The sequence below is a fragment of the Mucor velutinosus genome (genome assembly GCF_035048745.1).
Source record: "Mucor velutinosus strain NIH1002 chromosome Unknown tig00001563, whole genome shotgun sequence".
Taxonomy (NCBI): Eukaryota; Fungi; Mucoromycota; class Mucoromycetes; order Mucorales; family Mucoraceae; genus Mucor; species Mucor velutinosus.
Genome location: NW_027041904.1, coordinates 2728782 through 2744298, shown reverse-complemented (window position 1 = coordinate 2744298; position 15517 = coordinate 2728782). Strand labels below are relative to the sequence as shown.

General features: G+C 41.1%; 5 protein-coding genes across 5 annotated transcripts; 2 read left to right on the top strand and 3 right to left on the bottom strand.

The window, feature by feature from the left end:
• Positions 1–55: 55 nt before the first annotated feature.
• Positions 56–715, bottom strand: ATC70_009510 (uncharacterized protein; the record flags this gene model as incomplete). Its single annotated transcript, XM_064828742.1, has 1 exon — positions 56–715. One exon carries the CDS (start codon positions 713–715, stop codon positions 56–58), a length of 660 nt encoding a protein of 219 aa, XP_064685944.1.
• A 1077-nt stretch (positions 716–1792) lies between these two features.
• On the top strand, positions 1793–4737 carry ATC70_009509 (uncharacterized protein; the record flags this gene model as incomplete). Its single annotated transcript, XM_064828741.1, has 2 exons — positions 1793–2138; positions 2195–4737. 2 exons carry the CDS (start codon positions 1793–1795, stop codon positions 4735–4737), a joined length of 2889 nt encoding a protein of 962 aa, XP_064685943.1.
• A 194-nt stretch (positions 4738–4931) lies between these two features.
• On the top strand, positions 4932–8420 carry ATC70_009508 (uncharacterized protein; the record flags this gene model as incomplete). The annotated part of the gene is made up of 9 exons (XM_064828740.1): positions 4932–5040; positions 5110–5148; positions 5204–5240; positions 5296–5332; positions 5385–5600; positions 5662–5812; positions 5868–6136; positions 6197–8176; positions 8232–8420. The coding sequence occupies 9 exons, from the start codon at positions 4932–4934 to the stop codon at positions 8418–8420; spliced, it is 3027 nt and encodes a 1008-aa protein (XP_064685942.1).
• Positions 8421–8445: 25 nt separating this feature from the next.
• ATC70_009507 (Dynein light chain roadblock) lies at positions 8446–9024 on the bottom strand (the record flags this gene model as incomplete). Its single annotated transcript, XM_064828739.1, has 4 exons — positions 8446–8597; positions 8716–8839; positions 8906–8950; positions 9004–9024. 4 exons carry the CDS (start codon positions 9022–9024, stop codon positions 8446–8448), a joined length of 342 nt encoding a protein of 113 aa, XP_064685941.1.
• Positions 9025–13638: 4614 nt separating this feature from the next.
• Positions 13639–15453, bottom strand: ATC70_009506 (uncharacterized protein; the record flags this gene model as incomplete). The annotated part of the gene is made up of 4 exons (XM_064828738.1): positions 13639–14032; positions 14085–14183; positions 14264–15296; positions 15348–15453. The coding sequence occupies 4 exons, from the start codon at positions 15451–15453 to the stop codon at positions 13639–13641; spliced, it is 1632 nt and encodes a 543-aa protein (XP_064685940.1).
• Positions 15454–15517: the final 64 nt, after the last annotated feature.

Sequence of the window (15517 nt, the reverse complement as noted above, 5' to 3'; positions counted from 1 at the left end):
TACGTTGTGCTCATAGATTATGGATTCAATCGACCACAGACTTTATTTATGATCATTATGCCCAAACAGCAGAGCTGCCGACGCCCTTTGCCTTTCCATCTTGATAAGTTTTACTCAATTCGGTGTATTGCTTCTTGATGTCTTGAATGCGCTGCTTGTATTCATCTACTTTGGATGCATCCATGGTATCTACAATGGCAGCGACAGAGCTTGAAGTGAAAAAGTGATTGTTCTTGTTGTACAGTGGTCTATTCTTGAACGTCTCTTCGGTATCACTGGGCGCCTTGACGCGGTAAACCTCTTCCAAGATTTGTATGTCATATGGAATAGAAAACTCGTCTCTTGAATCTTCATAGGTAAAAAGATAGTAGAATTCATTAAAACCAGCCCAGGTGATGGCACTTAAACAGAGGGAGCATGGCTCGTGAGTAGCATAGAACACGCAGTCTTTAGGACTTGGCCTTGATTCTTTGGGAATTTGTGTAAAGAACTCTTGAATACAATTGGTCTCGCCATGCAACAATGGTGATACTTGTTCGTTGTTAGTAGAAGCATGCACCAGCTCCAAAGTGTCCTTTTTAAATATGGCAGCACCGAAAAGCTTGGATCCAGAAGAGACCCCTTTAGCAGTAAGGGGAATAATCTTGTTGACCGTGGTATCGAAAAGAGTATCGACTAAGTGTTCGGGTGTGTGCTTGGATTTGACAATGGGCATTGTTGTTTGTATGAGGAAATGCTGGAAATTACACACTGTATTTATACGAAAGAAAAGAAGAATCAGAATAACGTCTTTAAAAGTTAGTTTTAAATTGCTTTTTCTGTAACACACGGCAAGGGGGATCCACGTGAATTCTATGGGTATGATCGTATACCAGTAGCTTATATACTTGGAATGCTTTGACATGCTTATCATGCTTGTATTTAAAGATAAGCGTGATTGTTGAAGCAATCCTCTTTGTACTCAGTTTGCCTGTATCACCATTTATACCAGTGTGAATTCCCACAGCGGTCGGTTCTGGCAACATATTGGATGGATCAGTGTATTCTACCTGGTATAGTTCCCATGCTAAATAAAGCATAGTGAATTATACATGGTATATAGAGAACTGCATCATGTAATTTTCGTTTGATTATGAGATTCCTGAACCAGACGTGGTTAACGAAAATGGACAATGAGCCATGGATCAATGAATAGAAGCAATATTGCTGCCGAATTCAACCAAAAATACATGTTATTCTACTGAAATAACGTGTGTACAAAATGCGCCTTTATGTATTGAATACTATTTAGCACAACAGTATGCCATGTATATACCATGATACTCTTCCATTGACAACGCGAGTCGAGATGCAGAGTAACAACGTCAATTACCGTATGGCGATCTTGGTATGGCGCATTGTCGATGCTTGTTATTGTTTAAGCCTAATTTTTACATACTTGGAGCTGTTCCTTGCTTGAATTTACGAGTGGTGCATGCCACCTTGGGCAATATACTTGCAAGGGGGTATAAAAGATAGATGTGTTTAGTAGTCGCTGTTCTCAACATCAATTGGTAATAAGCCATAACTACTGACTCAATGTATCTAAACCTTGCAGGAAAGCTGTCAGGCACTGATGTACTGCATCAAAATTAAAACTCTATTATTTGCATTAAACACTGGCCAGAGTTTGAGACACACACGTTGTTTGTTTATGAAAGGAAAAACGCCATACAGGTCTTTTTTTTGAAACAAATAGTTGATTACCCCTTGAATTCTCGTCTTCTTCTTTTTCTTACTTGGTATACTCAAAATGACGCGGGCAAAAAGATCAACATCTACTGCTAATGTGAATGGTTCAAGAAACAAGACTCGGCTCAGACAACAAGCTTCCATCACCAGCTGGCTGTCTAACCTACAGATTAAGAATGAAACCAGGCAAGACGATTCTGCCGCAAGCGTGGAGGACTTGTCTGTCACTGCCCACAGCTATTCACCCACTCCAGATCTCAAGGAAGAAGAGACGAATAAAATGGAAGATGTGATCCAAGAGCAACAACTGACCTCAGATGACGAAGACTCGAGCTGCAGTAGCGATAATCATACTGTCAAGACAGATGCTCCAGTGACACATTTATATCAGGAGGATAATGGAAATGGTAAGTGGGACACCGATTCACAACGTGTCAATTCACTCATGATGCGTGTCAAGTAGATACTCTGCCTGACCCCAAAGATCCCAACTTTTACTGTCGTGTGTGCAAGACAACCAATACAGCGCTATGGGAATACAGGAAGCACTGTACAAGAATACATCATATGAAACTTGATACCCTGAAAAAGCTGTACAAGCCCATCCCTGGGGTCAAGCCCGATCCCAAGGATCCTAATAACTATTGTCGAGCATGTCAAGCCAGTTTTCCCTCTGCAAAAGCCTTTTCAACGCATCTCAACATGAAACACTGGGCTGAATTCCCTGCAAAAGAATTGAGAAAGAGAAAAAACACGGGTGGTATCCCAGACATGGACGACAAGAACTCGCACTGTCGCTCTTGTGATGCTGAATACAAGCGAACGACGGACGCCTATCATACTCATTTGGTAACCAAACATAAAATGAATCTGGAGAATATCAGAGCTTTCAATCAAGACGGCAAGAACATTGAGAATGCGCACACGTACTGCCTCTCTTGCAAAGCATCGTTTAGCTCACTGGGCATGTATGTGAATCATTACAAGACCACGCATAGTGTCAGAATGACCAACCGGCGCACATTTGACCCCAATATCAAGCTGGATCCGGATGACCCCAGTTTCTGCTGTCGATCCTGCAACCTGCAGTATGCCAATAGAGCCGCTTATCGAGTACACTTGAAGGGACCTCACAAAATGATACTGGGATCCTTACTGGAAATCAGTGTAGCCACACCTGGTGTTGAGCCTGACCCTGAAGATCCAAACTTCCATTGTCGCTCCTGCAACCGCACGTATGAAACCAAGGGTGATTACAGAATTCATTTGCGTGTTATGCACAAGTTGAACTTAAAGCCAATGTTTGCCAGACCTCAAAAGGACATTGAGCCTGATGTGGATGATCCAAACTTTTACTGCTGCTCCTGCAAAAAGACATTTGAAAATCGACACTCTTTTAGAAATCATCTGATGGCCGTGCACAAGGTGACTCCATTGCGCACCATGACGCATCCCAATGCCGACATTGAGCCTGATGTCAACGACCCCAATAACCATTGCCGCTCTTGCAACAAGACGTTTCCACACAACAGGGACTACCGTGCTCACCTCAGATCTCGCCATAACATGAAGCTGGAGCCTCTTGTCAAACTGTGCACGCCAACGCCTGGAATCCTCCCTGATCCCGACGATCCCAATTTTTTCTGCCGCTCCTGTATTGTGGGTTACTCCAATGTGTCCGATTATCGAGGCCATCTCAAGCGAAGACATGGCATGAAATCGTCTATAAAGAAAATCGCGACAACACCGAACCCCAACATTCTCCCAGACATCCATTCCAAGGATTTCTATTGCATATCTTGCGAAAAGCAGTTCAACGATAACACCCATTACCGTAGTCATCTGCGCTACAGACACAAGATCAAGCTAGACAGGCTCATCCACAATGCATATGATGTTGATGCCTCCATCATCCCAGATGTAGATGACCCTAATTTACACTGTGCATCGTGTAAGGTTACCATGGCAACCAAAGCCAAGTATCGTGCACATTTAAAATTTGTTCATAAGATGAAGCTGGAGCCGTTGAACAAGCCTAACCCGAATATCATCCCTGATGCTGATGATCCCAAATCTTACTGCAAGTCCTGCAAACGAACCTTGAAAAATGCACAGTGCTACCGCAGACATCTGCGCAAAGTACATAACATGCGTCTGTCGCCCTTGATACGCCGAGGTAAAATGAATACTGAGGTGAAACCTGATCCGAATGACCCAAAACATCATTGCGTCTCCTGTGATATCACATTTCCCAACAGACGTCGCTACAAACTGCACTTGTCATATAAGCACATAGACCTCATGAAACCACCTGTGGACGATGGCGGTTCCTACCTCAAAGTATCTGATTTCGACGTTGACAAGCTCTACTGCCATCTATGTCGCAAAACAGCCAAAGACGAAAAGTCCTATTCTCAGCACTTGAGAACGCAACACCTGGTAGTATATACAATGTCGAAAAAAGACAAAGGAGGGAAACGAAAGTACTATCCTAGACCTGAAGTGATCCCTGACCGCAATGATCCAAACTTCTTTTGCAAATCATGTCAGTACAAGTTTCCTGATTGGGAGCGCTATAGATATCACCTTGTACATTTGCACAAGATGAAGATTGAGAGAACAGGCTCTTGCAACCCAACGCCAGGCATTGTGCCAGATGTCGATGATCCGAACTATTACTGCAAGTCATGCAAGAGGTCATGGTTGAAGCGAGAGAGCTACAGAGACCATCTACGAAGAGTGCATAAGATGAAGTTACCTGTGACACCAAAGCCAGTTTGGACTTGGGAGAACCCTGAAGAGGCAGCGTTAGCAGCAGAGGCAGAGGCAGAGGCAGAGGCAGAGGCAGAAGCGTCTAACAGGAATGACATGATGGACACATCTTGTCCCTATACTGATGTCAAGGTTAGCATCAACAGATTGGATAACATAATGACACTAAATGAGCCACTGCCTGTGCCTGTAAAGTTGGAAACGACAGTACTGGATCAGCCCATAGAGGACTAAGCCTATAGTGATAAAAAGAAGAGAAAGAAAGTGTAACCATGTAAAAATAAAGCATCTCGATTTGTGTATCCACATTGTTTATTTGACACAACGTGACCGCCTGTAGACTAAAAGGCATTCTCTATAAAAAGATAACGCGCGTTTCAGATGCTTTATCATCGTTTTTCTTTCTGATTTCTATATCATTGAACAGAATGAGCAACTATAAAGAAATCTGTACTGTGCCCACTGACTTTGGCGTCACATTTACAAAGCTCAAGAGCGAAAAGACGGGGTTGACTGTCATGCTGGCAGACATTGAAGGTAGGGACATGATACGAAAGGGCTGAAATGGCAGGCGCTGATTAGGGTTGCATTGTATCATGAATATAGCGCCACTTGTAAATGGCTATTTTGCCTTGGCTACTGAGAGTAAGCAGACAGCAATCAATGATGGGTAGATATATCACTAACAACACCGCTCTAGGTTTTGATGATTTTGGCTGTCCTCATACATTGGAGCAGTAAGCAAACAGTTGTTGAGGCATTGCCAATTTTGCATACTGACACGAATCGTAGCCTTGTTTTCCTTGGCAGTGATCAGTACCCATACAAGGTAAAGAACGGCATTGCGCTACAAATGGCATCTACCAACATGGCGTCATTAGGGTGTTTTGGATTCACTTGCCAACAGAGCCATTGCCCAGGGCACAAATGCATGGACAGATGTGGACCACACGTGTTACACCATCACAACCGCTGGATCAAAGGGCTTTTTGAACCTACTGCCTATCTATGTTGACCACATCTTGTATCCCACCTTGACTGAGACTGGATATCATACTGAAGTTCACCATATCAACGGAAAGGGCGAAGATGCTGGTGTAAGTAGTATAAGCACGTATCATCACTGCATTGGCACACGGATTCACACTGGATGATTAGGTTGTCTACAGTGAAATGCAAGGATGTCAAAACCTAGGCGATGACAGACTTCACCTTCGCATGAAGAGAATCATGTACCCAGAGACCTGTGGGTACAGATCAGAAACGGGTGGCCTTATGGAGAGACTTCGCGAATTGTCAGTGGAAAAGAGTAAGTTTGGTCAATGCGTGTCGATAGCGGATTATTGATCATGGTATGTCTCTAGTTCGTGATTACCACAAATCTTATTACAGACCTGATAACCTCTGCCTGATAATCACTGGTAAGGTGGACAAGAATGAGCTGTTGAAAGCATTGGAACCAGTTGAGGAGTCCATCATCAAGAGAGGGCCTTTGCCTGAAATGCAGAGACCTTGGATCAGCACTAGCGACTTCCCCAACCTGGACAAGAACATTGAAGAAACCGTGCTCTTTGCGGATGAAGACGAATCCATGGGCACCGTGCTTATTGCTTGGAACGGTCCCATGTGCAGCGTAAGTAAATTTGGTTGACACGGTCAGTTGCAAGTAACTGAAAAAAAGATGCTTCCTCAGGAATTCCTTGTACAAAAAGAATTGGAAGTGTTAAACACCTACCTCACTGACTCACCTGTGTCGGTATTGCAGAGAAAATTTGTAGAGACGGAAGACGCACTCTGCACAGATGTCGATTTCCACATTACCGACCATTTGAAATCCACATTAATGTTTACAGCCTCCAGTGTGCCTATTGAAGAAATCGAAAACTTCCCAGCAGAGTTCTTTTCAACCTTGAAGCGACTTGTTCAAGACAAGGAAATTGACATGACTCGAATGGCCACTGTCATTGAAAAGGAGACATTGAAGCTCTTGGATAGTGCAGAAACGGACGCTCACGACACTGCCGCTGCTGTTGCCATCTCTGACTTTTTGTACGGATCTGCTGATGGCAAAGATCTTAAGGAATCTGTTAAGGATCAAGAGTATTTGGATGTTCTATCAAAATACACTGTGGAAGATTGGCTAAACGTCTTGTCCAAATGGTACATTGATGCACCCCGCATCACATTGTTTGGTAAGCCTTCTGCTGAATTCGCTGAGCAACAGTCAGAGGAAGAAACCAGTCGTATTGAGAAGCAGCGTGCTGATCTGGGCGAGGAGAGACTGGAGCAATTGCAACACAAACTGGATGATGCTATGGCAAAGAATGACGTCCCTGTGCCCAAGGAGCTACTGGAAGGATTCAGGATTCCATCAGCTTCTTCCATCAAGTTTATCAATGTGGTCACTGCCAGAAACAACGACAAGGAGATCTCAAATGAAGTCCAAACGTATATCAATCAAGACAACAGCGCTGATGTTCCCTTGTTTATCCAATTCGACCATGTCAAGTCTCACTTTGTCAAGCTCTCTGCTCACATCAGTGCTTCATCTATTCCTACGCATTTGCTCTTGTACACTCGACTCTTCTTAAAAAGCATCTTTTCTCTGCCTATCGAAAAGGATGGCAAACTCATTGCCTACGAGGATGTCGTCAAGGGCTTGGGTGAGGACACAATCGAATACGACGCTACCCTAGGTACCAGCTTTGGTTTCAGAGAATTGGCAGTGTTTACTCTCAAGGCGAACAGCTCCAAATTTGAAGCTGTCATTCAATGGTTGCATGACATTTTGTGGAATACCAAATTCACCGCTGAAAGACTCAAGATTGTAGCTGCACAAATTTTGAACGACATCCCTCAAGCCAAGCGTGATGGTCATGATATGGGCAATGCTACCATGCGCGCACTTCAAGTAGATCCCAAAAAGTCTGTCGATGCTGCTCGCAACATTTTGTTCCAGAACTCGTTTTTGCAAGAAATCGTCAAGCGTTTGGAAGATGATCCAACCTCTGTCATTGAAGAATTAAACGAGTTCCGTTCTCACCTGTGCTCTCCTGAAAACATCCGCATTCATGTTACCGGTGATATTTTGAACCTCAAGACCCCTCGCACTGCTTTCAAGGCATTTGCTCCTACAAATTCCATCAAGCCATTGGCACCCATCACATTGGCCAAGCAGGTACTCAAGCCCGTTGGCGGTGAACCTGGAAACCATGGTCTATTGGTCACTCTGCCCACTATTGAAAACTCATTTTCGCTTCATTCTGTAAAGGGCCCTGATAGATTTGATGATCCTGATATTGCACCCTTGTTGGTGATGATTGAATTGCTGGATACTATGGAAGGTATCTTTTGGAAATTGATCCGTGGTCAAGGATTAGCCTACTCGTGCTTCTTGGATGCCAACATTGAGTCAGGGCTGATTAATTTCACCATTTATCGCTCTCCTGATGCCTTTAAGGCTTTTGAGCAAGCCAAGATTGTTGTTGAGCAGCTGGCCAACCATGAAATGGACATTGATGTTTCCTCTATAGATGGTGCCAAGAGTGCTGTGATTTACAGTCTTGTGGCTAGAGAAAATACCATGGATCGTGCAGCATTGCAATCATTTGTCAACCAAGTGTTGAAGAAGATGCCTGCCTCTTACAATCGAGACATGCTCATTGCTATTCAAGTAAGTTGATTTGACACATGTCGGGCGTTCACATACTAACAAATGATGAATTTAGGCTGTCACCATGGATGATTTGCAACATGTCTTGAACAAATATTTTGTAAATATGTTTAAACCTGATACAAGCAATGTTGTTGTAATTAGTACACCTACAAAGATTGTAGACATTCAAAAGGGATTTGAGGGATTAGGGTTTGGTATCAAATCGGTTGCATTAAATGACATTAATGTAGACGCTTTTTAATGAATAAAGTAAAAGTTATATATCTTTAATTGATGCTCAAAGCATAGACATTGACAATGGCATACATCGTTCTTGATTCATGTCTATAGCTTGCATTGCCGTCGTTTTGGTTATCCCAGTAAACTTGGCTTCCAACGTAGAAGCCAGCACCCTTATTTTGAAGAATCACGCAATGAACTAAAGTGCGAGAAAGAGAGAGAGAGAGAGAGAGAGAGAGAGAGAGAGAGAGAAAGAGAACACAATCCAAAGTTAGTCTCCTCCCTCTATAGTGTAACTTCATTTATCAATACATTACCTATGTATTTGTAATTTGTGCTGATTGACTTCAATCTAGCAATGCATGTCTCGATGATGTTGGCGTTCCAAGCAGGTACTTTGGAGTGAGAGTACTCTGAGTCAGACAAAGTAGTTTCGACAATCTGTTCAAGTAGAGAGTTAGCCCTGAATATCTGTAGTTTCGTATTGCTAAATGTGGTCTTACTGACTTCTTTAATGACGCCAGTTACTTGCTCAGAGTTGAATGCGGTTTCCTTTATGACACGTTAGCATCGTTCAACAGCCACTTGGCATATGTTTACTTTACAGTTTTGGCGTTGCTGTCCATTTGATTTAACACAAAATTAAGGAAATAATCAAAAAAGAAGGGAAAACAATCAAAGCTCGAGCTGACTTGTCCAAAAGGTCACAGCAGAGGGGAGAGATGTCTCTACAAGCACACTTGGTTACTGATTTGTGTTGCATCAAACGTGTGCAAACTTGCATACTTTGAATGTCAAGAATGTTGCGATGTTGAATTTCGCGCAAAAACAATCATTAATAGCAAGTTTGCCTCTATTTTTTTAACATAGGGCTTTTAAGTTATAGATGTGTTCAAAAGAAAAGCTTGCAGATTGATTGTAATAAGAAAAATTTGATAATAAGAGCAAGAGGTTTTCATAGAAAAAAGCTTTGAAGAAAACCTATACAAGGCTCAGCTGAATCATTTAGGATGTCGCATTCCATCTATGTGGCCTTCCTATTAATCATTAAGAATTTTCGCTTCTCTACTCTCAAATTTTACATGAGGACCCGCTAAAACAGGCCTACAGCTATGAATTTGATTCTTCTACGATGCCCCACTTCTGCATCAATGCGAGCAATCCTTATATGAGGAGATAAACATACTTGCATTGCCTAATACTACTCAAAGATAGGCACAACACAGCATACTTTGGGTGCATTTGAGCAGCATTTTCTAGTGTTATGAGCTGTTTTGAACCTTCAAAATAGCACCAAACAGCAGCCCTCGACTAGCACTCATTCTCTGATACCTTAGCTCAACTTTTTTGGGACCACAAAAATATCGTCAAAAATCGGCCTCTAACCATGAGGGGTACCTCACGGTTATCACCAAAAATTAAACAATCGCGTTTTTTACCTCGAAAGTGAAGACTTTTACTATAGCATACGAGCCTTTCAGCACTTCGGGTGGTTTCCTGACCTACGCTTCGCTTCGGTGGAAACCAACCTACGTTCAAACGGCTCGCGCTGCCGCGGGCCTTTGGCTAATATCCCAAAATTAATATAGCTAAAATGTTAGAAGAGGAACCCTGATTGTTGATTGATATATAATCACTAATCATATGAGTGTTTATGCTTCGGATGGTTCTCACCGAAGCGTAGCGAAGGTAGAGAACCAACCTGCGCAGCGGCAGCTCGTGCTACTGATTGCTCTTGCGTATTTTATCAAAATACTGCTACTTTCATTTTGACCCTCCACTTACACATAGTAACCCTTCATATTATCTGTGGATCTGATTCTTATGTGATGTTCTACATCCATATTCACGTAGCTACTTCATATACGGGCAAGCAGCATACTGGTATTCCCACTTTTTAGTCCTTAGTGTCCCTAATACAGCAAAGTATGAGTGCATTTGAGCTGAATTTTCTTGCGTTCAAGGCCGTTTTAGATCGTCAGAATAGCCCCAAATGGTTGCTTTCATCTGGCAGTTCCTTTCTGACACTTTTGCTCGACTTTTTGGGGACCAAAAAAACATGGTCAAAAATCGACCAAAAAGCATGAGGTATCCCTCATGGTTTTCATCGAAAATCAAACGATCGCATTTTTCATCTTGAAAATGAAGACTTTTACTATAGTATATCTTGAATCAAAATGTTTCTATCAATCCAAAGCAACCTCTGAAATTATCTTTGTGGGACTTTGATATGTAAAATTTCGACATTTTGGCCATAAATCTCTTTTCATATTTTTACAAATCATTCAATAAGTGATTTCAAAACATCTATTTTACTTAGTACCATTGGAAGCGCCTTGAAAAGTACTCCAGGAAAGCTTAAGGAAGCATGGGGCGATTATCATACTTCACTTAGTCGAATCTGCAAAAATAGCTCGATCGAGTCCAGGATCATCAAAATTTGTCCAATCTGGAACAGACTATGATTCTGGGTTTGAATTAATTTTGGCTGGTAGGGCCAGCTGGAAAACTCATGCCCTTTTCATAAGGCAATACAGTAGTAAATGCCCTCGAAGCGTATAGAAAGTAGGTGGAAGGTCATAGCACTATCGTTTATAATGATATTTTATTGCCTTCTATATCGTTCATAATGATATTTTATTGCATTCTATATTTAATAACGTTAGTCTGGACATTGACAATGCATGGGTTGCATAAAATGTCTGCAGTAAGTAATGAAATCTCTGAGGCTCTGAGACGTCGCTCAAATAAAACATTGACAGCATTGAGCAGAGGAAAGAGGGTAGAAATAACAGTGGTTTTTGTTGATTGATTGTAAAATCATTATTCTCATATGAGCCAGGACAGATAGATGCCTTGAAACTCAGGTTCCATATTAGGATTGTAAAGTGCAAAAGTACTGAACATTTATTATGTTATGATGATATGAGCCAGGACAGATAGATGCCTTGAAACTCAGGTTCCATATTAGGATTGTAAAGTGCAAAAGTACTGAACATTTATTATGTTATGATATTAATTCAAAGTGTTTCTCTCGATCCAAAGCAACCCCTAAAACAACTTTTGTGATATCTTCATATGCAATGTCTCAACATTTTGATCAAAAAATACATTTCATGTTTTTCCAAATTGCTCAACAAGTCTAATCAAATTACCTCTTGTAAGTAGCACCACAGGATGCGCCTTGAAAAGTATCTCTAGAAAGCTTAAGGGAGCATTGGATGATCATGACAATTCGTATAGTCGATTATCGCAAAACTGAAGGATCAAGTCGAAAAACGTTAAAATCTGGCCAATCTGGAGCAAAAGCAAAGTTGAGTTTGAATTGATATTGGCGGCGGCTGTTTGCAGCAGGCAAACACACCTTTGCATGAATGCAATCAATGTCTTTGAAGCTAATGGAAGGAACTTACAGATTGAAAAGCGCTACAATAAGAGCTTCTGTAGTTTCTGATTTGAAAGCCACTAGAGCGGCGATTTGCCACTACATATCGCAATGTAAATGCATAGTTTTGCCCCTATATTGAAGAACCTGCAGAAGACATCCCATGTTGAATTTAGAGACGTCTCGAATGCTTCGTATGTTGGTTTTTGGGAGAGACTCTCCAATTATTTAGCTGTGCTTTAGCGTAAGTGCGTGTCAAGTGTCTCACTTCACGAGGGAGATAACTAATTTCGTCGCAATTCGCATAACAATCCCATGCATAGCTCTGAGCTGCATCTCTGTTTGTACGCCATGCTGCTATAACTTGCCATGCCTGTTCCAGATTGAGGTAATAAAGTTTGTTTGTAAGCTCGTGTGGACGATTTGGATGAACAGTGGCCTGCAATTGCTTGTACTCAACTCAATACCGTATCAGTTTTCAACTGATTGCTGTGTACAAACAACTCATAAATACCGATAATAACTACTATTAACAATGATGTACGCTAACTTTAAACGGCTCTCCTGGTCTCCGTTTCCATCAAAAAATTCCTTTACTTTACATAGAGTTCTGATTATTCAAGGGTTGCTGTTTGTTCACGTTGCTTTGAATAGAATAAATCAAGAAAATTCGATTCTATGGTGAGGCATTTTTCATTTCATTGGGAAATGATGTATACTGGATTGTATAAATCTCTAAAAAAAAAACGATATTTTCATGATGCAGCAATGACAAGGGATGATTCTTTTCTCTCCTTAGTATGATGGTGTATATATTGTATCAGTTGCCCACGCTCCGCTCAATCAAATGTACAAACTATTCTGTTGCTTCTCCACTGCAAAAAAAAAAAAAAAAAAAAAAAAAACGCAAATGCCTTTCAAATATGGAAATATCACTCAAATCGTGATAAAGTTTGCATGCAAATAGTGAAACCTGCTAGAATTTATATGGTTTGGTGCAAAAACAGAATTTCATACAATCCAGAAAAAGTTGAAATCTGTCATGTTATTCTCATATCCGCCCTGTGCGAACTATATCTCATCTTGGCAACATTTGTTGCACTGAAGAAAGAAAGGATGTAATCGCACATGTTTACAATTAATCACACTTTTGTCCAATCAAATGCCATTGTGTATTGAAACATTTGGGTATTGAAATATTGTACAAAAATAGATAGCAGCTGTATTTTCCGAGTTTGCTATAAAGCTGTTGAATGGAAAAAATAACCCAATCATGCCCCCTTTGAATTACTGAAAGCACTACATGTTCTATTCTACACAACTCCCCTTTTAAATACGCACAAAATATTTTCTGTTTTCTATTTTTCGCCTTTTTTTCCCTTTTCCAATTATTTTAATATTAATGTCTGCAACTATAACGACTACCAAAAAACATTCAAGCCAAAACAGCCATGACTCGACTACATTACCATCATTGTGTTCATCCATCTCAAGCTACAATTCTTCACTATCTAATACAATAACAACTCAGAAGCAACCGAGAAAACGTTGGGATGATTCGCAGTTTGCCATTGAACTGTGCGATGACCATTTATTAGCACCGAAGAGCAGCAGTAATCATTCACAAAAGAATGAACATTCACATCGCTCAGCAGCAGCCAAAAGCCTCAAAAAGAAGCTGTCCATCAAGTTATTTGGCCCTCTCTCTCCTACTACAACTCCAGCATCAGCAACAGCTGATCTCGATACCATGGCAACCAATCACAGCGCAATAAGCCTTCGTAGTAACCATAGCAACAAAATGTCTCTATCTTTAAAACGATTAAAAACCTTGCTTTCTTTATAACACATTTCTTTATTCATCGCCATAGCCATATCTATCGTCATCAATAGAGTCATTTGGATTGACACGCATTCCTGCTGGATACAATCGATTGTAAGCTAATGCAGACTGACTAACGAAATCTGAGTATTCCTTGGGTAAATATTTATGTGCAACTGCTTCCAATGATTGCCTGTCTGTTATGATCTTTTGTCTCTTCATCAATAATATCATGTCTTCCGGTGTAATTTCATCTTGTAAATCCTCAGGTTGGCTCTCTTTGTAGCTTTTCAAATCATCCAACATTTGCTCGAAAAAAAGGCTTCTCAGTTGCGCATAGTGACCAACTGGCATCGAAATCAGCTTGCTCAGTCCTAAATAACCATCAAATAAAGACTTGACTTGTGCTGTTGGTATTACGTTGAGTCTAGTGTTTTATCTTAGCCATTTCGATTCACAACAAACGCTTGCTTCATTACCCTGAAGTTGGAAGTTTATCCATCAACTTGCTTATAAATGAATCTCCTTGTACCACCACCTTATTTCTCGGTTCAACGGGTTTCCTTGTGTCTGTACTACTAGTATTGCAGAAAAAAAAGCATGCATTCAAATTAGTATCGAGTAATATAAATGGGAAATTTCTATTAGTTTCATTTACATTGGTACAAGCAGGCTATTATCATCCGCATCAAACATAGCTGAATCCTTTGATCTCGATTTCGGCTGCCCATCTATGAATCGATTGAATCCCATGTCTTGGTCTCTATCACCTTCATTGAAATTCTTCACACTGCCAGCATTTCTTTGATTCAATTCGTCGTCATCGTAGTCCTCTTCAAAACCACCTCCATAATAATCATTATCGTCATCCATTCCTTCTTGCGCCCTTCGAATGTCCTCCTCAAACGTATCATGTTGTGTTTCTATCACAGGTGATGCTGGTGGTGGTAAGGACGGAGAGTGTGGTGCTATTGGTGATGATAGCTGTATTGGTAAATCTTGTGTCTCAATGTTCGTTTGTGCTTGTGCTTGCGGTAATAATTCTCTTTTGTCTGGTATCTCTTGTGTAGCAAGTGTGATTTCATGAAACAATGATTTCTGCGTATTTCCATAACCTGTTTCTTGGGTAGCTAATCGAATATCATGAAATAAAGATCGCTGCGTATTTTCGATAGAGGTATTGTTGTTTCCTTCACCACCTTCATAAAATGACGACGAATCAATGTCCATTGAGATATCTCTATCTGACCGCTGCGTCTGCTGCTGCTGCCGTAATGGCCCTAGTTCTTCAAATATAGGCGCAGTTTGCTCTATGTTGACTTTCTCCGGGACCATTTTAGCTGATTGATCGAAGCTCTCTTGTTGAGAGGGTAGAAGCGGTATTCGTTTCTGTAATGGCTCTTCTATGGTTCGAAATAAGCGATCAAAGCGAGAGTATTTATCTGTGGTCAATTCAGTAATGACAGAAAGTGTATCGTCAGCTAATTCGTTATGGCGATGTCTCTTCTTGAACATGTGGATATGTCTTTGATCCTCCAACACGGAGGGGTTGTAGCTTTTGAATCTGGCGCTTGTTTTAGATAGTCGTACTGGGCTGCGGCGCTCTGGTCTGTTCATGACATATTCTGTGCTTTCAGATCGAGTTCCATTGGATTGACTAGGCTCTCTGAATTCTGAATCAGTTGGGGGTTCTATGGCTTGGTTAGTCATAATCATCAGTATGCGCAATGTTTGTAGCTTACGTCGACTCAATAATTTGACTATTTGACTGGCTGTTTCATTTGCAACTCTGCGTTGAAAACCATCTCTGCTATATGGATTGAATCTTTCTGTTGGTGTATCAGCCATTATTATAATGAAAAGAGAAACACGTCGAAAAAGGCAAACATTCAGGCAACACATTGCAGAACAA